Raw genomic sequence first — 26,777 nt, forward strand, 5'->3', positions numbered from 1 at the left:
TCGTATCGACGGCAGCAAGGAACAAACGTCTATCTACAAAATCACTACTTGTTGATAGCCGTTTGTTCTTTGCTACCGTCGATATGTGCCTGATAGCTATTTGATGTATGACGTATTATTTATACATTTCTAGTATTTTAATGATTTATTAGGATTATTTGTACTTGTTTCTTTTTTACAACTTTCTTCTAATGAAAAGAAGATTTACAATACAACTTACTTTCTCCCCGTGAATTAAAAAAAATCTGAGCTTATAACTCATTATGTTAAAGGTAGCATCTGTTTTACGTTGAAAGAAAGCGAGTAGAGCTGAGCAGAAGGATTAAAGTGAGGAGTTCCTTGTTGTTTTCCTTATGTAAAGTTTTTACATTTCATAATGTAAGAAGTAGATTACATCTAGGGATGGGGATTCTTTCCAAAAAACATTGATTCTCGAAGCGAATTGAATCGAAGTGTGATAATCGATTCATAAAAATGAAAGTCCAAAGAAACGATTCTCTAAAAATCGATCTTCAATCTTTTCAGCTGTAAAGGGGAAAAAATGTTTACATCACATTTGTTAATGTTCGATCAATTCCAAAAAGATCGACTTTCGATTTTCTAGAATGAAAGATCGATTCACTGAATCGATCTATTTCTTGAGATCGATTAAAATTATCAAATGTTCTGGTCCAAAAGATCGATTCTTCGATTAATCGATCTTAGATCATCCCTAGTTAAAACTTTTGTATGTCAGAACCGGGCACCTTTTGTATCGTTCTTCCAAATACTGTAAGTGCTGAAACTTACTACTTTATTAGGTATCCATAAAGTTTGAAGTTTTTATTGGATACATAAAAGTAAAGTATCTCTTTAGTGTAGGGGAAACAAAAAACTTCTAGGTAGAAAGTTGCTGAAGGAAATAATTTATGGGTAAAGGCATATCGACTAATAACAAAAATATTTTCTGAAGTCTAATTTTTGGAATTATAGTACGATAGATAAAGCAAACAGCGCCATCCACAGCATAAGCAAGATGTTAGTTATAGCTATAGTAAATCACTTCTATCTTTGAACAAGCGATCCGCCAGGCCCGAGTGACGCGAGCGATGCTCCGACCGTTACTTACATCCAGGTTACCGCTAAGGAAGAAACTAGGGATCTACAAGACCTATATTCGTTCACGACTTACCTACGCGGCACCGGCATGGTACGCGTTGGTATCCAGGTCGAGCGTCTCCAGGCGCAGCTGAACCTGGCCTTGCGAGTAATCGTGGGGGCGGGACGCTACGTCAGGAACGACGTGGTGAGGCGCGACCTTAAGATCGAGACGGTCGAGGAGTTTGCCGCCTCGCACGCTCAATGTATGAGCGGGCGGAGGCCGGACCACACTCCCATTTAAAGGGGTTCGCGCCCCTACACGATCGACCACCTGGGGGGCGCCCGCTACCACGGGAACTCCCTGGACTGGCGACCTCCGACCATCAAGAGGCCGACCGTACCGAATCACCCACTCAACAGTGGGATGATATATTATATAATGTTTTAAACAACATTATATTATTATGAATAAATATCAAAAATCCGGGGGGTATTTACCACCTGAGAATCTGCCCGGGCAAAGAGGGTATACTCGAGACCCGAAATTCCATGCCCACCGCCCTTATGTTAACATTGCCTTAGCATATGAGAGTCCCGGAGGGTATGACGTCCCAGTTGACTGAATGACTGACTCCTATCAAAGATCGGTGTTTGGAAATTTCTTTATACGAGACGTTGTCAAATTTCGATCTTTGATAAGTAAATTTGACAGATTGTTTATTATTAATAACGGGTGTAAGACGGAACGCCTGATCAAAATTAATTTACCTTACAAGTTAACATAGCAAAACTGTTCTACCGCTGAATAATCGCTGATGGTCGAACCATTGTAGTTTCACCATCTCAACACGAAGCATACATTGTACGTACACCAGAATAATGCCACTCGTTCAAAATGAACGTGCTTTAAGGATCTTTTCAGAGCAATTAAAAAGTGGCGGAGCTCTTCACGTAATGCAGGGTTGCCGCAATGTGCTGAGTAGGATCCGGTTTGTCGGCATTTGTTAATGTAAGGGGTTTTGAACATGTTACGAGTTATGTTTTTTCGCGGTTCTTTTTTCGAAGCGGTAATTGTCTTTTTAAACGCATGTTATATACCTAAGTAGGTATCACGTGCGCCCATAGATTAGTAAAGATTACTCACTCCTAACAAGAAAATGGCACCAGTTTTGACAATTGAAATTGTCACTTTCGTGTTTGAATGAAACAATATTTCTCCGCACTTTTTCTTCGATTTCGTGTTTTTGCACCACTTTACCACTTTAATGTCGGCATTGTAAAGCGTAAATTACACCATGACAGCCATTAAATGACTGACAAAATTGTCAGCCGTTTAAGCCATTTAATGGCTTCCTTCAATTACAGTGCGGTGAGATATTTATACTTATCTTTGCGTACGCCATAAAAGTTATAAACATTTGTAGATAGATGTATTATCTACGTATACTATTACTAATTTGTAAGGTTCTAGATATTAACTCTAAACCCAAAAAAACATTTTTGTTTATGTGTCTGTTTGTCTGGTTTAATATATTTCCAAAAAATATTTTGTCATTTTTCTACAAAAAAAAATATTAAATATATTATAATATCATAAATGCTTGCTTACTTAATTACTATTTTTTCATTATCAATTATCATTGTTCAACCTTCACCTTAAGATTGACATGTACCGACTTTATATATATTTTTCTCTTGTTAACAATATTACTTTAATAGATTGTTCCTTTTGAAATAACCTGTCGAAAGCTATATATAAGGAAAGGGGTATTCTTCTTGTGCTGTAATTGAATAGCCACCGACGGCTAAGAAAGCAATTACATTAAGAGAATGATAGTGCATTTATGATAAAATAATTATAAACCAAGTTGGCTTGGTTTACAACAAGAATCTGCTAACAATAACAATAGTAAAATAAATAAATCGTGTGTTAAATATATAAAATTTGTTGAGTATTGTTCGTATGTGTTTAAGAAATCAAATATATTTAAAACACATGTTATGTAGTTATACAAAATGGATGTATTGGTTTGTTATGATTTTTAATATATTTTACACAGTTATTTTGAAATTATGAACAAAAATATAAAGTAGGTAAATGACAATATTAAATAATTATGTTGTTCCTACTCTAATGTTTAGGATTCAAAATTGAACTAATAAAAAATCGATTAATTTATTTTGAAATAATAAAATGGCAACATAATTGCTAGTTTAGTCCTTTCATTAATCTAGAAAGTCATTAAAACCTCAAAGAGGTTCAAAGAATACAGGATATGGGAAAATTAAGCAACTTTAATTAAGGTTTTAAGAAAGTTTTTTTTGTATAATACCGTCGCTTCGTCGGAAATAACTAAAGCGGTTTTAACTGAATTTTTAAATGCATAGAAGTCCCATTGTAATTCGACTCGCAACTTTTTTGCCCAGTAACATCAGTGTTAAGCGATACACATGAAATACAGTGACATTTTAGATTACCCAGGTAGGTATAGTATCACCATACAAGTATTTCTTAGACGGTTCTGAGTTTGATCTTCGGACATATAGAAATATATCTAAACAATTATGTATGGGTGTCCCTATATTTGTCTTTGTGACTTTTAATGGGATCCATGACCTAAAGAATGGATACTTGTAAAGTTATGACTATAAAATTAGTGTTAAATATATTATAGAAATAGTTACTTCGATAGTTGCTTCGATGGAATTGTGGAGTTAATACAAAGGGTACAAGAGTTTATACAAAGGGTTAATGAAGAAGTTCGGGGTCTTTCGGGTAGTTGAACTCAGTTGTCATAAAGTCTGAAAGCTATAGATAAAAGACGTTTCACAAGTAATTTTAGAACTGAAGACATTATTTTATGATGATAATATGACTAGTTTTTGCCCGCGGCTTAGCCAGCGTTTAAAAGACAATAATATCACACACTAACATACATAAAACTGAAAATTCGTACCTTCATTGGAATGACAGTGGCGCCATCTGGCGAAGATTAGTCGTACCAACTCTTAAACCTTTGTGGGCTCATGGACAACAACTTTGCTAAAGATCATCACTTGATCAAATGCATAGTTTACGATTCAATCCTTACTTATATCGAATAAAATAATCGACTTTTTGGTCCAAAAGATCGATTCTCCGATTAATCGATCATAGATCGCCATCCCTAGTTCCCGTGGGATTTCCGGGATAAAAATATCCCATGTCCTTTCTCAGGTCACAGACTATCTTTGTACAAAATTTCATAAAAATCGGTTTAGTGGTTTAGGCGTGAAGAAGAGACAGACAGACGGACAGAGTTACTTTCGGATTTATAATATTAATAGTAAGGATAAGGAATGGTAAGGATAAGGATTTATTTTTATAAAAATGTAGTAGTAAATACTATCTACTGAAGACAATATTTCATTACGATTTTTTAATCATGTAGTTAATTAGTAAGTATTTCACTCAAGGTGAAGTAGTCACAGTCACAGTCTTAAGTAGACCTTAATAACATCTGTAATCAACACAAAATTGAAGCGGATTTCTGCCGAGAGTGGCTACATTATACATGTGTCTGTAATCTATAGTAGAAAGTTGAAATGAATTTTGTAATTATAGGATTGAAGGGAGGATGCCTTATCCCTTTAAAAAAATGAGATTGAAGTGAGATTTACCAATATGTATATGCGAGAAATTCTCACTTCAAACTAAAACACAGCATCGCGTAACAATGCAATTATAACACAGAAAGGTGAATACTACAAAATACAGCTAACTCTCAAATAATATATGAATAAATTAAGTTGAAATGGAGAATAAAGAGAAATTAACGAAATATATAAGCCATTTCAAAAACCATTAGCGAAGATTTAGAAGTGCTCTGTTAAGTCTCTTAACAATGGGGTGGTTATTCAAATAAAATAAATGCAGAGATACCGGGGTGAGATTTCAAGTAGTGATATCCTAGTAGATAGAAACTGGGCCTCTTAATTCGAGATTCGAATCTTAGAACTTAGAAACTCTGGTGAGCTTAGGACATCTGGTTTTTGCAAACTTTTGTTTTTAGAGCATTGTGAGTATTACATATTAATTATCACTTGCTTAAACGGTGAAGGGAAACATTGTGACGAATGTACACTCTTAAGAATTATTTTAAGAAGTTATCAAGGGTGTGTGATGTCTACTAATGTGCATTTGGCGTGGTGCATTATGGACTACTCTCACTCTTAGAGGAAACCCGTTCCCAGCAGGACAGAAATTAGGTGACGACAATGATAGCGTGTGATAGCACAAATTAAAAATTAGAAATTTTGGAATTTTAAATGCGATGAAGCCATTATTTTATGAATATTACGTATTTATCATAGAAGGAGCAAACGAGCATTGTGTTCACCTGAGTTTAAGGGGTAACTGGCGGTTATGGACATCTATAATCAATCTATTACAGTTCAATATGACAGTGATATCGACCACAGATGCGTTCCTATCCTTAGGAATGAATTAGAACGCCTCGTAAGAATGAACCAGTCAAATCAATACGAGTTCTATCTTTTGTAAGAAATAATATTAACCTAATAACTTTCACATCATTAAATGTTTGCAAACAAATAAAACTGTTATAATTCACATCACGAAACGTCATTTACATTTAAAACCTTGTTATTCCCGAAAACTAGCGACAGGACGCTTTTACGTGCAAACATTAGACGGTTTAAGCGAAAACTTATTTATTCTGGACCAGTGGTAAAGCTTTCGTACGGCCAAACTGGATTTTCTGTACTAATTTGTAGCTTTGCGTAATTTATTATGCCCAAAGACTTGTCATGCCAAAGTTGTGTAAGTTTAGAGTTGAATCCAAAAATACGAGATAGATTTTTTATATTATATAGGAGTAGCAGACGAGCATGCAGTCTTCCTGGTGGTTAGTGGTTACTGCCGCCCATGGACATCTGCAATCAACCACAGATAGGATTAGATATTCCCACCTGAGGTCAGCCACAGATGCGCCGCTATCCCTAAGGACTGAGTTGGAACGCCTCGGAAAAGTATGTCTCCCGTATCACAACCTTCAAACCAGAACACAGCAGCGTTTAACGCTGTTGTTATGAGGCAGAAATAAGTGCGGCGGTGGAGCCCCCGGAATCGAACCAAACTGCGGTTTCTTGACTGCGGAGAGTAATGTTTCTCGGACATACTGTATGTATGTGTATCTCGTTGTATAGTACGGTCTACAGCCGAAAGAAGTTACCTTCATGAAGAATTTTCGTAAGTAAAAAGGTTGGGTGTCTCGGCTAAAACAAATTAAGTTGCAAACTTAATTAGTATAGAATTTTAATTTGTGTTGCATTTCGTATTAATCATAAAATGTTAGTGGGCCCGTGGCCACTGGTCATATTTGCAATACTACGAATTTTAACTTTCAGTAAAATAATTAATTAATCGAATAAATTACATGCGCATGAATTATTTATTAATTTTTCACAAAATAAAAAAATAATATATAATGGCCGATATTTTTTAAATCAAACTAATGAAAAATAATCTTTGACACTGTCGTTTGCCTGTGTGTGTACGTATGTGTATCAGTGTGCGTATGTGATAAAAACACAATAACATTAACAACAAAAACATTAATAACTTTATCCAGAAATAAAGCGTTGATAACAAGAACGAGCACAAACAAACAAGAAGCAGGAAATTTCCATTGCTACAGTACTTACTTTCCTTTAGGAATAAAATCGACGCCAATAATTTAATGAATAGTAATACCGAAATTATTTTCTTTTATTTTTCTGTTTGCCTGTTTCAAAATAATCCCAGTTTAGGATAGTTTTCACTAAAAACATTCGTGTCAGTATTTCTATTCGTATTTCTAACATCCAATCATTTTTTCCTATAAGCTAGTTATACTTGCGAGCATTTCCAAGTACCTATAAATAGTGGCAAAGTGGTTATTGAAACTTATGAAAAGTATTTTCTTTTACGTATGGACATTCTCTACAGCGCGAATAATGTTTCCCCGGTTTTGAAGAAGAATTCCTTATTGTTATTATTAAATAGCATAATTTTCCTAAAATAAAAAAAAAACAAGTATCTATCTATTACGGTTCAAGAGATAGCGCCCTGTGACAGACTGATAAACGGACAGACAGCGAAGGCTTAGTATTACTTAGTTCCGTTTTTACCCGACTGCCAAGGAAAGGTTATGTTTTTCGCGCGTATCTTGTATGTTTGTCTTTCTTTATTTGATCCGATCTAACAAACGGCTGGATGAATTTCAACAGTTTAGGTGTCATTATATTTGTCTCAATGACCCGAGTGTCCTTAGATAGGTGTTAGTAAAAAAAAAACAAAATGGCGGATTTTTGGCGCGAAATAGTAACACATTTAAAAAAAAAAGTTAACCGAACTTATCGAGTAGGGTATCAAATGAAAAGAAATTAAACGGAGATTATAAAAACATATTTGTATATATATAAAACAGCAAGGTGACTGACTGACTGACTAACTAAATGTTTTTTTCATTTTTCAGAAATCAGCGTACAGCCTAAACCAAGGATCTTACACTTCTGAAATTTTGCATATAGGTTCTCTATGTAGCGTGAATAAGTACTAAGAAAGGCCTTTTGGAAATTCTCCCCTAAAGAGGGTAAAATAGGGGAAAACAGTTTTTTTGAAATCCTTTAATTTTGAAGCAACTACTATAAAACTTTATATTTGGCTTTCTGGATAGGAACAAGGACGCACTTATTTATCGCCCTCCGAAAAATCTACCCCGTAGATGGTAAAATAAGGGTTTAAAGTTCATTTGAACAATCGTCAATTTTGAAGCAAACACTATGAAATTTTGCATCCGGTTTATTAGATAAAAATAATGAAATTATACCTCTAACGAGGTAAAATAATGACCGAAACTTTGATTTACTGAAGTTATATATTTTATAGACCGTAAATGGTGGATTTTTTTGCGAAATACGAGTAGTAACACGTTATAAAAAAAGTTAACCAAACCTATCGAGTAGGGTGTCAAAATACAGGAAAATAAGAGGAGATTACACATGCATTATATAATATATCTTATATATAAAATTCTCATGTTAGTTACCGTACTCCTCCGAAACGGCTTCACCGATTTTCACCTAATTTTTTATACATATTCAGTAGGTCTGAGAATCGGCTACTATCTATATTTTTACCCCTAAGTGATAAGGGTTGTACACCCTTAACGTTTTTTTATTTATTTGGCAACACAACGTTTGCCGGGTCAGCTAGTACATATATACTCGTATATACACATCGAGATGACTGTCTGACTAAATGAGTGAGTTGCTGTACCAGAGATCAACGCAAAGGGAAACCGCTGAACTTAAGCGTGCTGGAATTTTACACATCTTTTAAGTTCTTTATATAGCGTAAATGAGCACTACGAGGATAAAATAGGATAATACTGTTTGAACATCTTTTGTTTTTGAAGCAGCCACCTACTATGAAACTTCGTATGTGGCTTTCTGGATAAAAATAACGAAATTCCTATTTCACTGCTTTTGGAAATTCTACTTCAGCCTTTTTGGTGCAGTCGGGTTTTTGATTTTTTTAATTAATCACTTGTTGCCCTTTGGGTACGGGACCCTAAAATGATTAGTTAACTATTACGTATATGTTGCTATTACGTATATGTTGCGTACATAGAGTACATTATTATATTTACTTATGAAACATAATGATTGGTATATGAGCTTATTACATTTAGGCGCCCTTTGCATACTTAGTAGTGCATTGATCAATTGAATTTCCACTTAACATAATTTAGCATTCAATCACAATAATTGTACTAGTCAGCACAGATTGGGAATCTGAAGTGCTATTCTGTAAAATCAGTCTATAATCTAGAAAGCTGAATTCAAAGTGAAATATTAATTCGTATTACTTGAAAGGCTGTGTCGATGCACTTTCGAGTGTGGAGATGTGTCAACATCTGTGCGACCTCTTGTAGGACTCTAATCTTATCTGTGGTTGATTACAGATATCCATGGGTGTGATCGCTTTATACCAGATAGATTGCATGGTCGTTTACCTTTATATTAAAAAAAATGTTGAGCTGTTGTTGTGAGTTCTAATTTGTCAAACAGACATGAAACTTAGCAAAACATTCTGTAACCTTAGTATGAGATTTTACAAAAATTACTGTTTTTGTTTACGTATTTCCCAGACTATTCCAATCAGTTCTGATACAATCCGCTAGGGGCGCTGATTGGAATGTATGGGCAAATACGTAAACAAATACCAAAACAGTCATTTTTGTAAAAAACTAAAAAACTCATACTAAGGGTACTGAACTTCGAGTTTTATCGTTTTCGAAACACGAAACCACCTCTTACAATTTCAACCCTTTAAAGCAATCAAGTCTAAGATTTATCAAATTTTGAATTTGTATTGATATTTTATAGAATAACAATACAGATACCAGTTCCACAGAACATTGAATCTAGATTTAAGTGGATTAAAGTAAAGGCAGAAGACTCTTGAGATGTTACAAACCTTTTGTAGTTCGCCGTCGACGTACCAATTAATTTCAGCGGGTGGGAGGGAGAGCGCCGATGTACAGTTGAGAAGGATTTGCTCCCCAGGCTTCACTGTTTCGGGGGCCCCAACTATAATTGGGTCCTTGTCCGGCATCGCTGGAAGGAAAACAGATTTGAATACCTCACGATAATTTCGAATTAGGACTAGGTGCGGTAAGTTGGTAATAGTCTTAGAGATTGGGGAGATTTTTGAATAAAATTTTGGTCATATGTTCACGTATTACACGTTTTTGTCATAATTATACATTATACACGAAATCGCGATGTTCACGTGGCAATTTCGTTCATGTTTGACAATCATTCTACATACATCAATACTTAATTATAATAATTTTAAAGGTGGTAGAACCCTTTGTGGTTCGACTCCGGCAGCACCACCGCCACACCTATTTCTGCCTAATCACAGTAGTGTTAGGCGCTGCTGTGTTCCGTTTTGAAGGGTGTGGTAGGGGTAGATATACTTTTCCGGGGCGTTCCAGCTTAGTCCTCAAGGGCGGCGCATCTGTGGCTGACCTCAGGTAGGAATATCTAATACTATCTGGGATTGATTACAGGTGTCCATGGGCGGCAGTAGCCACTTACCATCAGGTGGACTACATGGTCGTCTGCTACTCCTATATTATAAAAGTAAAAAAAATACGTCATAATTTTTTCGAAGGTTAGAAACTCGCCGAGTACATACGAATAAACGCGAGTACGTAAATAACTCACTCGTGTGGACTCGGCACTCGCCACGATGGTCGTCCGTCCTTTCGTCTGCCATCGCGCGCGGTTTTTACATACTTGTCATTGTTCAAAGAGTTACTAACCGATTGTTCGCTAGTATCTGTATCTGGCGTTAAGTTGGCATCGATAAAGAAAACGTGTGGTATCCGGCGTATGAAGAAGACTATGTAATACAATGCGACATTGCAAGCCGAAAACATTATCAAATGATGCGATTTTCTTGAAAATTGCGGTGAACGTTACTATGCAAAAAGTATGTGGCCTTATTTCTTTGATAAGATTTCTCTTGTACAAAAACGTACAATATATTGCCGCAGCAAACCATCGTAAGGCACCCGTAAAGTATGTGCCCATTAATGTTTCAAATATGAGTAACCGCCATAAACTCGTTATCATCAAAAGGTAAAATTTTCTCCGCGAATTTGCACTACAAAGTTTTGGGAAGGAGGAGGTGAAAATGTTGTTTGAATAACTTAACTTTGTAAAGGTGACGTTTTAAGTCTTGCTATAAATTTCGCACTAACTCAAAGGCGACTACATTGTTGCTAAGAACTGGAAAACATGTTTCACAGTGTGAAGATTATAATGGTGCTTCTGGCGGACTAAATGTTTGTGTTTATTTGGACATTTGTGTTTACTTGTTTATTTCAACATTGTATTTGGACTTTGGATTATTTTATTCATCTGTAAAGATACCAAGATTTTACTTGGGTACCTGGGTATTTTGTTTGGTACCTCGATAGGTACCAATGCCTAAAAATGCTAAAGTCTATGTTCATTACACTGTAGACTTTTGATTATGATTGCATTAAAGTGGTGTGGCGCTGGGCTTGTGGTGAAATTTCAGCCTGTTCAGGTAGGACAATAGGAGAGTTGTAGCTCTAACACTATCAACTTTATTTTGGTGATAATTTATGTCTAAACAAAATCTCTCTGATAACTGAAAGTATATGTCTGAGAATCAAATTCTAAACTTACCAAATTGTTACGACTATTCAGTTAAACTTTACAGTAAAATATATCAAAGGTACATAACATCAAAGGATTGAAGAAAGGAATTTCAGAGCAAAACCATACAAAGCTAGGATTTAATGTCAATTCGAGTCCCAACAAACGTTTGTCAAAGGCACGCAGGACTAAGTCGTTATAGCACTTTCAGTTGTTGCTTAATAGCTTAGTTCTAAGACTGAGCTTTACTCTGGTAAACTCATTTAGCCACCAAATGAGTTTTTCCAGAGTGGAGCGATCTCACTTAATCGCCTTGAAGGAGCTGAAACTGTTAAAGTTTTTGAAAATAAACATTAAACTGGATTGAGATCTAAGCAAACTGTCATACTAGATGGCTTTTAGTTTATTAATCTGTTTCCACTTTAATTTTGTGCCCATCGAAAATCTATCCATCTGTTTATTTATATTTCTACAGTTGTGATAGACGATAAGATAGATCGCAAGAACCAAGAATCCTTTATCCTATCCTAAATCATTGCATTCACCATAATTACTTACGAAAGTACGAGTAGTTCTCATGGAAAGTTTAGATCTGTACACATAAATCAAATTTAAGTATCTGTTTGTAATGTCAAAATAAGAGTTTTTCACTATATGCATGAAAGTACATACGGTAGATATATGTATTAAAAATATTATTTTTTTCATCTCTCTGTTACGGCCAATCTCCTAAACGGCCGGACGGATTTTGACTTTTATTAAAAAAAATGTGAGCCGTCACGGGACGCCTGGCAGATGTGAAACATCGACATTATTTTGTAAAAGGAATATGCAGAAAAGAACATATTGTGATGAGGAACTAAATATGTCATAATGATAAAATAAAATATTACGATTTTTGCGCATGGCGACGCGTCGCCACACCGTACACACTACTGCATATAGACTGTATATATATACCATCGTATAGCGTAGCGTCGCCACGCCAGAAATCGGTTTTACGTGCGGCTATAGATGTTTCACATCAAAAATATATATTAGGGTTCCGCATAAAAGATTTTTGTTGATGAAGTATTTTTAAACGCGAGTACGTAGTAATTATTTATTAATCTGTGACGCGAGTAAAACAGCGGGACACTGCTAGTACAAAATATATTTAAACAAGATATAAGTTAGATACGGCCAATTAAAACTTGTTACAGTGATTACTATTCTAGTTGAAATAACTTGTCAAACATTATAGAGAACGGCTGACTTTAACAATAACGCCGACATTTTGGAATAAGTTGTTTTGTTACCAATTTTTAAGGAATAGTCGATATATCTAACCGTTATTAATATTTATGTCTATTTATGTTTACTTTACCTTCCAAAGACATCGTTACTGAAATTCCAACATAAGATTAATACAATATTACACAATAACTAGCCCAAACTTTACACAATACCTGATATTTGTAAGCGGATTCGGCAACAAACATACGTTTACTTAGGAACTACGTTCATACGTTGACCCATTTGGGGCTTTGCTTATCGGTCTATGCTTCATAGATTTATGTTGCCCTGGTACTGAAGGTTTCACTTTCATAGATTATTTGTGATATTTTTGTTTTTATTTTGTTACGTGGCGCATTTATGTCTCAATTGCATTTCTAAAATATTATTTTTCTCCGAAACATTAATCGCTGAAATGTTGTGTGATCCCAAACTATTAGATATTTAGATCCTGCGCTATATAATTATGAAGACTCTGAGCAATCTGATACATTTGTATTACATACCTGTACATATTTTACCTACTAATTTTTGCCTATCAACCTTATCTATCCAAATTTTACCTACCAAAGATTGAAATTTGACAATGTCTAGTACGATGAAATTGTCAAAGTGATGATTTTCGTTAGGCAAACTATTAGATATATATTTTGTTTATGAATAACACCACAATTACGAGTATTGCTATAACATAAAATTTGTATAAAATTTGCTACCCTTGCTACTTTATTTAAAAAGTCATAATGGAGCAATCTTACCAACAACGGTCATCTGCTTCGTCTCTCGAACTATCTCGAACTTCGGCCCTTCAGTGGACACTTCGCACGTATACCCTGCTCTCGTTGCCACAGGATGCGGCATCACCCGCACCATGCACGAATCCACTTGACACTCTCCCCCCTGCACCACTATGCCTGATATGTTGAACAGGCGAATGTCTGGCTGCAAAAGATTAAGTGTCATTAGAGCGAATCTAGCTCGAAGCCCGCATAGTCGACTAGATTGTGAAGATCATAACTGATCTAGAAACTTAAACAACGTTGAGAGCTGTTTGATTCATTGCTAGTGGCTGCTCTTCGTTAAGTCGTCAGTTTCAATTGTTATCATTCGATTGTAATCTGGCGACTTCCTTCTACTTGTATCCGTATCTATCTAATTATCTGTATTGAAGCAACGTTATGGCACGTACTATTGGATTCCACGAATTTGAGAAGTCTTATGCCTCGCAGTGAGTTATTTAAATAATTTAAACAAATTTGTATAGCTGGACTCCTGTTCCTAAGAATGGGTCATAAATAAATCCTACATTATAACGCTATCATGGCCATAACGGACTAATTATTTTTAACAACGGCGATTCGCGTTTTATCGATTACATACAAAACTAAATAAGTTTCAGTCTTGGTACCAAAAATGCTCGTTCCGCGTGTTTCATTTGTTACATTGCGTTTTTCACATTCGGTCGCTGCATCAAGTGTGCTACAACAATTGCGACCAACACTAAAACATTTTACATGTAACGTTTGATAGCTGCACCTAGCTTTTAAGCTACTAAATCGTCGACAGCCGTTGCTAAAGGAAGATTGTCTGCAGGGGCGCCGTAATATCTACTTTAGTTAAATACACATCTTTTAATAGACAAAGATCAGTATATAGAAATTTTCATGTACTCGAAACCGTCTAACGATTACAACTGATTGATTAACACGCCTAAGGCACAAAAACATGAAAAATGAATGTACTTAACAGTAAAAAGGAATATCCATCACTACGCTGGAATATAATACGTTTTCTCGGGAACGGGATAAACATCGCGCTACGATACGTGACGGTGCTAGGTCACGTGCAAATACCATACGTAGTAACATAAGTATGTATACTGTACGTCATACTTGGACAAGAATGAAAGGTAATGAAATCGGCTACTATGTAAGTAATGTGAACTAAGTTCTGACTTAAATATAGTTAAGGTCTATAATATATTCGAAGAAAGATTATTCTAAGCTACTAGCTATTAAGCTTTTGAAGGTGATAAAACTCTCTATGGTTCGACTCCCGGGATACCACCACTTCAACTATTTTAGTCTAATAACAGTAGTTTTACGCAAGGCTGTTTTCCAGTTTGAAAAGTGTGGTAAGGGAGACGTACTCATCCGAGGCATTCCAACTTAGTATTCAGCGGAGCAACGCATCTGTGGCCGACCTCAGGTTCGATTCTAATCTTATCTAAGGTTGACCACAGATTTCCGTGGGCAGCAGTAGCCACTAACCATTAAGTAGACTACACTCATTTCCTACTTCAATATCATATAAAATTCACAAATTCAAATTCAATCACAACTATAGTATACACAACAACACAAGTACACAGCAAACTCAGAGCTGAATACATTTTCTTGACAACAGCACAAACATTGCGTTACGTGACGTGGTTTGGAGTCACGTGTGCAAATATCATACACTCAGACGTGTTTTACGTCGCAAGGTGAAAGCTGAGATCAAAGGAGTTAACCGACGTGTGGCTTAAATCTAAAACCTAATAAATAATAACATTATACTTAATGGAAATTACATATTATTATACAAATAATATATAAAAAGTAAGCTCGTGTTTTACGAGTGGCAGCCATGCTGATGAGCGCTACTGACGGTCGCCAACTGTCGCTAGGAGTCGCCAACGACAGACGGCGACAGCGGGCAGTGGCAATTCGTGACAATCAGCGGCTATCACAGCAACAGCTCGCGACAGTCCTGGACCACAAAACATTATTGCCGTTTTGTGATCGTGTTTTGCCCTGTGTGTCTTCAAGTAGTACCCCTGTTTTATATAGAGTTGCATATGCATGGACGGTTACCATTAACCATCTGGTGGACTGCAATTTGGTTTATTCAATCTTAACAAAGGACCAAATTGGATATATATAAAGGATAAAAGTGATATCACCGCATCCGAACCATGATGAGTTCTAGTTTCTTTTTTAAGACAGCAAATCATTTACAGTTTCAATTTTATCAAAACTTACTTCTTGACCCGGAGTATATCGGAAGATCTCGTTCATTTCCCTGTACCACTTGACTGAATGGAGTTTCTCGTCGTCCATCTGGAAGTGGCAGCTGAGCTCAGCCGCCCTCCGCGGATCCGCGTAGAGCGGCACCTTCAGGTTCGAGATCTTGTATGCTGTGGTTATTGCTGGAACAAATAACTTGTTATGATAGATGGTAGAATACTTCTTTTAGAACTACGCATTTAACACATACTATGGTTTTTTTTAATATACGAGTAGCAGACGAGCATTCAGTCCACCTGAAGGTAAGTGGCTAATCTACTCCAGATAAGATTACATTTCTATCTGAGCCGGCCACAGATGAGTCGATACCACTGAGGACTAAGTTGAAATGTCTCGGAAAATTATGTTTCCGTTCAAATCAGAACACAGCAGCACACAACACTGCTGTTATTAGGCAGAAATACGTGTGGCAGAATAAGATGCAGCTAATAAACGCCCCCGCATAGATTTAAGCGCCGGTCGCTACTTTCGAACGCTCGATGTAATATTAATGGAGTGACTAAAACGCGAATTTTCGATACCTCGACCGAGAGCATCAACTCGTCAAAATGTGATGCATTATTTATGAATGCAACCGCCAAAACGCGATGCGCCCATAATAAAGAAGCTAAGACTAGCTTCTTTTTGTATTGGGTAGACACCAGAGTCGTTAAAGCGGCATTATCGTAGACACCATAAAGAACAACTTCTTATCGGTGAGTTGATTAAAATCAAACATATAGTTTTAATAATAGAACATGTCGCTAGACACTGACTTGTGGCCGAGGCTTTACACATTACGAATGCAATATAACATGACCCCAATGTAGCTTTATGATTCTTAAACGATCTTAAAATAATATGATAGGTACTATAAATAAATATTGCAGTGAATTTATCCGCTCTCACAACTTACGTAAGTTTAAAAAAGTTATTTCTTCGTAAACGGTGACAACGATAAATAATTTAACGGATTAAAATATTTATTGTTCATAAATCAGCAACGGTTGTTGTTTTCGTTTAAAATTTTATGATTCCGTTTGGCAAAAACCGAACGGACAAAACAGACTGCAGAGTATGACATACATCGTAGTAACTTAAATGGAAAATATGTGAGTAGTTTGAACTATTTCCCCCTGTTACTTTGAGTAAATTGACGGTGTTTAAGGTTTCGGTATATTAATCAAAACATGTACAGATTTTTTCAAGTTCTTTCACTTAATTACAAATACTTGACTTCCAAACGAGAAATGATCTCGACAAGACCTTCGTGGACCTCCATTATAAGATGACGAATTACAAAAGTGAGATTATACTCTGTTCAGTATTTAGAACTGGTCGAAATACTGATTATAAGTAAAAGGAGTAAATTCAAAATTTAAAAGGTTGACGTTTCTGTCATAACACACATAGTACGGACAGTCGGTATTCGGATTTCGTCACGGGACGTATATAATTATATATAGTATATTACGGGGGTCCTGGGGACGCATTTGGGAGTCGCGAGTGTGTGTGCATCACGGTCGACCGGTCGCCGAAGGGAGCACCGCACCACTCTACGGTATTTATACATTTATTCACCTACACTATCGTCACTAGCGCACAAGGATCCCAAATTATATTTCGGATCAACCAGCGACCTAAAACTCTACAACTCTATACCACAGACCTGTTTGTAGGTCTGTGGTCTATTCTATTTTATACATAACCTTTGAACTGTCTTTGCGTGAAAGAATAACAAATGTCATCCTTCATCACAAACATTCGGAATATAGGTAATATAAGTAACGTCAGATAATTATTGTCAATTTATTCATACTTACAACAATAACAAGTTATGCAAATAACGCGTTCATAATAATAGTACTATTAAAATTAGTACAAGTGTAAGGTCCTTTTGAATGCGAAATAGAAAATGTATTTTCAAACATTTCGGAAACCACACGGACGTAATTGCGAAGAGATTTTAAATGGGCGCCGCTAATCTCATTACCGTCCGCGTAATCTCGTAACCAGGGAAATTAAGCATCAATTTTAAATATAGTATACTCCGCGCCAAACTGCTAGTCCGCTCTGAAGAAGTTGCGACCAGTTGTATTCATACAATTGGCTATGGCGACTCGATTCATTTCTATATTCAGAGCGGACTAGCAGTTTTACGCGGACTATACCTACTGTTAGATGTAATAATAATAATGAATAACAGTAGGTACCATTAAAATAATTATAAGTGTAAGGCGGCCCCTAGACCTACAATAACATTGTACAATATATTGTACAATAAGATTGAAAGGCGCCTTAAATCCAAACGAGAAATTATATTGCACAATAGTACGAACCGCACATTGCTTTCGTATTCAGTCGGAGAATAGTTTTGATTGAGAATAGTAAATATATTGCACAATACTGACCCTACTAATTAAAGTCGCTGAAACTTTCAGTCAATCATTGCGCAATTCCAATAATAACCCTAAACGCTCAATGATATTGCACAATATAAATGACAGTTTGTGCGGCCTCTAAGGTCCTTTTGAATGCGAAATAGAAAATGTATTTTCAAACCTTTTGGAAACCATACGGACGTAATTGCGAAGAGATTTTAAATGGGCGCCGCTAATCTCATAACCGTCCGCGTAATCTCGTAACCGGGGAAATTAAGCATCAATTTAATAATATATAAATATAGTACCTACTGTTAGATGTACCTACTAAGCACAGTAAACAACATTAATGATGCTAATGTTATTTCGTAATATGTTTGTTATAACAGAAGTAGATAACAATCCTTACTAGTCCTTATCCTTATCCTTACTAATAGTATAAATCCGAAAGTAACTCTGTCTGTCTGGTTGTCTCTTTTCACGCCTAAACCACTGAACCGATTTTAATGAAATTTTGTACAAAGATAGTCTGAGACCCGAGAAGGACATAGTTTTTATCTCGGAAATCCCACGGGATACTTCCCGTGGGATTTCCGAGGCATGGCGATCTAAGATCGATTAATCGTAAGATTAATCGTAATCTAAGATCGATTAGTTAGTAAGAATTAAATCGTAAACTATGCATTTGATCGAGTGATGATCTTTAGCAAAGTCATCCATGAGGATGGAAGGTTTCAGAGTTGATACGACCAATTTTCGCCAGATGGCACCACTGCCATTCCAATGAAAGTACGAATTTTCAGTTTTATGTATGTAAGTATGTCATATTATTTTCTTTTAAACGCGGGCGAGGCCGCGGCCAAAAACTAGTGTTATATAATTAAAAGTAGTATTGGGTTGTTATGTTCTTTGTGGATTATTCTGATAGTAATAGCATAAGAAAAATATTGTACCTTACTAATAAAATTATGAATGTGAATAAATGTAATGTAATATGTTCGTTATAAATAGGGAAAACGTTGTAATAAAAGTAAGTATAGTAATGTTATTATGATCATTGTAATCTAATCGTATTATAAAAAATATTGTTACAGATTTAGGTAATACTTTCGCAAGTACTTTCGTAGATATACGGGACATAAGTATTTTTCATCACACTCACTGAATTTGATGAAAACTGTTCCCCATTTCTTATTTTCTTAATCGTAAACTCTGAAATGTTAGTATAACTTGGATTTGTAGATACAAACTTTCGAAAAGCAATTATAAATGAGCAATTTACTCTCTAACTGATATTAGATACAAAATATGTGCAAAGTAAACATAATAAACGAAGGAAGCAAATGTTTGCGAAGGTCTAGAGGTCTCGACAAACGAATAGTTAATATGTTTAAACCTCCGCTCTACGTTAATTTGTAACGTTTGTTTTATAACACCGTCTAAGAGGCTTAACATGTATTTTTAATTACGTCTTTGAACGCATAATAAGTAAATTATAACGGTAAAGATCTAATTTTAAATGAATAATATGATATATATGATGTTGATGTTAATTCGTAATATGTTTGTTATAACTGGATAACAATGTTGTAAAATTAAAAGTAGTAGTGGATTGTTATGTTACTAGTAAGTCATTCTGACCTAGTAATGTATTACTATAATTTTTCGAGAAACAATATTGTCAAAAACATTTGTTATAAATCGATATAACAATGTAATAAAATGAAAAAGTAGGTATAGTAATATTATTAGTAGTTTATTCTGATCCCGTAGTAGTAGTCGTAGTAGTAGTATATGAAAAATATTGTTACTAATATAAATATTAAGTACCTACTCCCGTAGACATAAACGAAATAAATACTTTTCATCACACTCACTGAAAACTGTTCCCCATTTTTTTATTTTCTTAATCGTAAACTCTGAAATGTTAATATAACTTGGATTTGTAGATACAAACTTTCGAAAAGCAATTATAAATGAGCAATTTACTCGCTAACTGGTATTAGATACAAAATATGTGCAAAGTAAACATAATAAACGAAGGAAGCAAATGTTTGCGAAGGTCTAGAGGTCTCGACAAACGAATAGTTAATATGTTTAAACCTCCGCTCTACGTTAATTTGTAATGTTTGTTTTATAACACCGTCTAAGAGGCTTAACATGTATTTTTAATTACGTCTTTGAGCGCATAATAAGTAAATTATAACGGTAAAGATCTTTTTCAATTAATAATATGATATATATGATGTTGATGTAAATTCGTAATATGTTTGTTATAACTGGATAACAATGTTGTAAAATTAAAAGTAGTAGTGGATTGTTATGTTACTAGTAAGTCAGTCTGATCTAATAATATATTATAATTTTTCGAGAAACAATAATTTTTAAAACATTTTTTATAAATGTCCGCTATACGTTAATTTGTAATGTTTGTTTTATAACACCGTTTAAGAGGCTTAACATGTATTTTTAATTACATTTCTGCGCATGATAAGTAAGTTGTCTGAAACTGTAACTGTAAATGTCTAATTTAAAAGAAAATTCTTAATAACAGATTTTATGATTAATACGAATTCATGTTGATTGTAGTAGTTGTATAAATAAAAAACTCCATATATTAATAAACAAATGCAAGTTTGAATTTGTGGAGTCCATTTCATTAGTCCTCTGATGTCAAAAACAAAATTAATGTTTTTATTTGTACGAGTATACATCACAGGTATGTCAATTACATATGAATTGAGTATATAGGACTAACATACAGTTGAAAGCGTAAGGTACCGAGTCTAGCTACAATAAATTTGCATAAGCATTATATCATGTGACCATTTATTATGTAGCACGTGCATAACAGAACCAACTCTCACAGTGATGGCTATCAGATCCCACTGACGCTCGAGGCAATCTAACTTAGGGCGGTAACATACTAGCGACTTTCCATGTCGACGTAATCGCCAACAGTCACTAACAATAGGCACCGACAGTCAACCGGAGTTATTGACGATTGGTGGCGATAATCAGCGACTGACGTTAACATGAATAGTTGCTCATATATTACGTCCCTTAATTATCAAAACATCTTCCTTAATCGAGTACATTTCCAGTTGACTTATTACAGCGTTTACAAATTGGAACTGACTACTTAATATCAGATTAAGTATGCTCAATTAGGTATTTCCTCTACTTACATTTTATGCTCTAATAGGGCCCTTAAGTGCTACCCACAGACCACTTGACTGCCTGATTTGATTAGTAACGAAACATTATGAGCACCCGTATGGTAAAGCGTTCGCCATTTTGTTTTTTTATTAAATTAATAGCAAGTGAGAATGCAGTCCAAATTTTGTATAATATAAGAGTAGTAGACGAACATGAAATGAACCTGATGGTAAATGGCTAGCCCCGCCTATGATCATCTGTAATCAACCCCAGACAGAATTAGATTCCTACCTGAAATCGGCCACGAATGCGCCGCTACCCCTGAATACTACGTTGAAACGCCTTGGATAAGCATGTCTTTCGTACCGTACCCTTCAAACCGGATCATAGCACTGCCTTGAGGACTGCAATGGTGCTTCTGGAGTCGAACCACTAAGGCTTCTATCCTTCTGGTGTATATTTTCGTTACAATACTTCTTAAATTATTTTTTGCTAATAAGGCATAGACCCTTAATTACTGGTGAGCAGCAATTTAGGGGGAAACTATATAAAAAGAATTAAGGATATTGTGTTGTTAAGAGAATAAAGTGTCATAGAAAGGATGGTCAGATAAAATAAAGAACGGAGTTGTTATTGAACCTTTTATTATATAAAATAGTTTTTTAGGTGTAATCAGGCAACACTACTATGAATGGATTAGTAATATAGAAACTATCTATTGTACTTTTGCATAACATCTTAATGTAAGAAATTTTCGCAAAAAGTACAAGTTCTATCGTAATAAATATATATGTGTTACCAATAAGATTACGCATGTTTATGTGAGTGTTTACGCATGTTTTCACAAGAAGAATGGAGCCTTCCCCTTCTTACATGAGCGTAACTGGAACGGTAATTTAGACATAAGGTTTGTTGAGCAATAAGAAAATAGGTACTGTTAAGGCATATACACAATGGATATACTTTATAAGACATTTCTGACCTCAACAACTGAGGTTTCAAGTTTCACAACCTCATGATCGTATACGTTAGTTACAAATGTCCTTTGTTTGTTTTGATTACCTGATAGTTAGATATAACAAATATCTACTGTTCCTTCAATATGACGTCTGTTACTTCAATATTAAAAATCATTAGTATATATTAGAAAAAAAAATAAAAACCCGACCGCTTAAACATACTGCCACAAACAACAATTTAAAGAAATCCAACTATAACGGTATGTTAGGATTTGTCTAGCCGTTTGGGCTTTAGAGTGTGCCAAAAATGAGACATACATAGGTACACATTACACGTTTGAAAAACATTACCCTCCGCCGTTAGTTTAAAGAACTTATTTATTTATTTATCATTGGGTTACACCAACAAAGTGAATACTTACACATTGTCTTGACATATCACATTGAACTTAAATCTAAGTGTCACCTCAATTACAGGTGTAAACTACATTCTGAAAGCAACTACGTACAAAAACATTAAATAAAATGATTGAGAATTAAAAAAAAACAATATTGAATATGATAGGAACAATAATAATAAAATTAGGAATTATTAAAAATGAAAATCGCTCGTTGGTTGTCGCTTGCATGTCAGACAAGTGTAAGTAAGTAATTGGGAATGTAGGTGGCGTTGTAGTGAGGTCCGTGACAAGATAATGAAGAAACGAGATAATTCTGTTATTACGTCATAATGTCCGGAATTAGTACCTACGTTATTAAATAAATTATTTCCGGAGAACATTCCATTCTTTGTGTTAATTGAAAAAACGCTTTTGTTGTTATATAAAATAATATTGGTAGATTTAAGACCTTATATTCGGGAATAAATACAGTGAAGCAAAGGAAATAAGTGGCCAATCACTTTTGTATTTTTAGTAATTCTATCAATTCAATCAAGTATGTATTTGTACCTCACCAGAAATTGAGCGGGTTCATTAACTTCAATATAAATCAGGGTTTCCAATTCCTTAAATTTTCGAACACATATTTTATGTATTAATTGTACGCCGAATAATAGCAATTTCCTGTATGGCGATCCCGATTTAATTGAAATTAAATTTTATTAAATTGCTTTTTTATTTTTAGTATTTGTTTTTATATTTTTATTGTTGTTATATCATTGTTGTTATGTGAGGATTAAGACCCGTATTCTGGAGAGAAACCTGAATATTACAAGAGACCCGTGTATCAAGTATCCTGATACTGCTCCATCCCACTTGAAATACTAAAGCTTCGTATGAACGCCGTCGCCGGGGTTTCAATGAGAATCTCATATAACAGTTTCTCCCCCAACAGGTTATATTTAGATTATTGTCTCTAGGACTAAAATAGATCAAAATGTGAATTTCTGGATTTCTCAATGTGAATATCATGCTCGGCACACAATGAATATATAGGATTAATATCTATACATACGATTAAACGACGTATCTTAACACGTCGCAGGATGTCGTGTCGTGAAAATTAGTGACGCATTCCTACATTTTTTTTTAATTGATATCCATCAGTGAAGATGGTAACAAATCGGTATACCAAGTATTTTGTGCCTTTACTTTAAGTATTTTGTATATTTAATTAACTAGAGTCTAGAGCGGTCCATACCTCCGTATCTCTTGCTGACATAGTCAAGAAGATGAGCCAAAAATACAAAAAAGAACTTAATCCATTTTAACCAATTTCATCCCATCATGAGTAATAAAATCACTGATAAAAAATAACGCAACATTGCATCACCAATTCGCACATCGTCGTGCCGCGCGTCATACAATGTGATGTCGTGTCGCCATATTTCACGATCGCTGAAAAAATATATTTCGACACCACGTCATAATATGGCACGATGTGACGTCGTATCGTACAGTACAGTTATTGTGTTGTAGCTTTCATTAGACATGCCTGGCTTACAAACAATGCATAGATCGCTAACTAAACACCGAACAATATTGCTGCACGTATACAATAATCGGTAATATGCATACGAATTTGAGCGATCATTAGCTTAATTCGTCACTGACTAAGATCAAAGCCTATATTGCTATTGATTTGATTGCTAATTAATTCCGCAAGACTCAACCTATAACGGTACTAATACAAGCCTGTATGGTTTGGCGAACTGTTAAATGCTAAGTTAATATGCCGTGAAGTGATATAAATGATTAGGTATAGCACTTAGTAGATTGTGGAACAATCTCATTTAATCTAATAGTCTTCGGTAATATACACCATTTTAGAAATGCTAAGTAAATGTAATTGCAAATGTTTGTATATGCCACAGGAGTCATGGAGCAACCAAATGGATGTAGCAATATAGAGCATAAATTGTACGGGCCGATGTTGCTATCCCTGAAAACTAAGTTGAAACGCCACGGGTAAATATATTTCCTGTACCCCCTTGTGCACCTTACGACCCGAAACAAAGCAGCGCTTAATACAGCTGTTATCAGGCAGTAGGTGAGGTGATACCACTGAAATCGAATCACAAAGGATTCTACGAGTACTAAACTTGAAACCTTTAAACGCGTTGGATATACTGCTACATTCATACTGGGTTACTTATCCAACGCCTGACTGCGCCAAACGTTGCTGAACTGCAAGAGAGATGCGCTTAAGTAAACAAAGCATATTTGCTGCCCTTTTTTTTCTCGAGGTGGAAACCTTCAAAAGGTACCCGACGACGTGGGAGCGACGCCAGGTTATGTGGGATTTTTACCGCACTAAAACCCCCCGGTGGCCGTCCTCAACGCTTGTTGGAGGACTCCGGGATCTCCAACGGAACACAACCGGAGCCCTCCAAGCGCGATGCCCAACGGACTCTATCCTGGGGGAGCAGTTTTCGCTCCTCCCACACCATGTAATGTTTACAACGGTATGCGACCACACATACCGCCGCCCTTCCCGGGGTCGCTTGCTGGATGGTTCGAGCTCCCACTCCTGCCGCCCGCAACCCCGGAAGCCCCCTTTTAGTCGCCTCCTACGACAGGCAGGGGACACCGTAGCCCTATTCTAGTCCCGGAACTACAGGGACAATATTTGCTGCCCTAACGAATAGCCAAACTGATTAATCCCGATAGATTCTGTATGCATTAAGTGTATATAAAGAAATGTCATGCGCTACGTTCGCCGTTGCTACTAACTTCAGATGACGTAGTAACTATTTATTAATCTGTGCTTCAGCCGCACAGTAAAAATGTTTATGTTGTTATATACTATGTTGTATTTAGAACTAAGCTGAAATGTTTACATACGCAATGATAAAAATTTTAATACCTTTCAAGCTTACGAATCCATAAAAGCCAACATTACGTATCCCCAAATTTGACGAAAATTCACTTTTTAGCTGCCTTCATTTAAAGTAACTGTAGGTGAAAGTTATTAACGATGAATTACTCTAAAATTTCTGTTGATAACTTATATCTTAAAGTTGGGCTAACTTTTAGAAGGAGCATTAAACAGTACATAATAAAACAGCTAAGTTGTAAAGGGTCTTTGGACGAAATTTTGAATTTCAGTAAAAGCCTCACTTAGCTCTATAAAGCAAAATATCGGCTTATTTATTCCATCTTCACTTAGGAAACTCCAGAAAGATTTAACGGTGGTACTTTAGATTTTAGGAAGTACTTTTAAAATGACAATACCGGCTGAGATCAGTAAGGTTGCGTAGTAATTAAAACTCCGGAAGCCATCGCAAAACTTTGTCGTCACTCGAAATTGAATTTCTAACGATTTTTGGAACTTTGGTTTGTGAATTTCAATACTTCTGATTTTTTATATTAAACGCAACTTTTATAAAGTCTTATACTCGTACCTATCTATCTTTAAAAGTTGAGTTGGTAATAAAAAAAATAAAACTAATGTATCTAATTTTCCGTAAATTTCTATTACGCAATGTTTCACGATTTTTTTAGAAAAGTATGGCCTTCTATTATACCTACCATACAACCAAACCTCATCTACAACTTATACCATAAGACAATAAACTTAAAAATATCCCAGATTTTAATTCATCGCCAAAATTTCTAGCGAATTGTTTCGAAACTTAAATATTTACTGCAATCACTTTCAGTAATCTTTTCAAAATACATATTTGCGTAATACCTCGAGATAATTTATTCCTCAAACGGAAATTCCAGTCCATTTACTCTACTTTAGCACTTTGGTTCGGCGGATGGAAAGAAATGCTTTTAATAAAAGTAATTTCGGAACAAATTTACTCGATTTGGCCCGGATAAAGGTTGAATAATAATTATGGGGTGGGCTCTAGCTAGTAATTTGTTTGAGTTACTTTGCACTGAATATTTCAGGAAACAGTTCATCTTATTTGTTGTTTTAAACATGATCGTAAGTTTCGTAAAATTTATGATTTGTGTAACCGTATATTTCGGTTTGTACACTAAGACTTGTTTTGTAATTACTACTTTAATATTAAACTGACGCATGCCGTTAATATCCCAGTGGTCCCAGCCGTGCACGCTAAAGGACCGGGTACAAATCCAAGATTTCTAATACAATCCGGAAACCCGTGGTTAACGGTGTTGGTTAACGACATAGTACAGTTGTTTGTAATTGTTATTCAAATGTAATTTTTGTTGTTTACT

General features: G+C 35.4%; 1 protein-coding gene across 1 annotated transcript in view; it reads right to left on the bottom strand.

The window, feature by feature from the left end:
* LOC140744279 (uncharacterized) overlaps positions 1-26,777 on the bottom strand; it is a 69,962-nt gene that overhangs the window by 15,091 nt on the left and 28,094 nt on the right. The window contains exons 2-4 of the mRNA XM_073075834.1: positions 15,621-15,787; positions 13,356-13,539; positions 9,605-9,744 (exon numbers count right to left, since the gene is read on the bottom strand). Coding sequence (XP_072931935.1) covers positions 9,605-9,744; positions 13,356-13,539; positions 15,621-15,787 — 491 coding nt within the window. The remainder of the gene's footprint in view (positions 1-9,604; positions 9,745-13,355; positions 13,540-15,620; positions 15,788-26,777) is intronic.

The sequence above is a fragment of the Epargyreus clarus genome, unplaced genomic scaffold, assembly GCF_041222505.1.
Source record: "Epargyreus clarus isolate Ecla_fem2 unplaced genomic scaffold, WU_Ecla_fem_2.2 ptg000008l, whole genome shotgun sequence".
NCBI classification, from domain to species: Eukaryota; Metazoa; Arthropoda; class Insecta; order Lepidoptera; family Hesperiidae; genus Epargyreus; species Epargyreus clarus.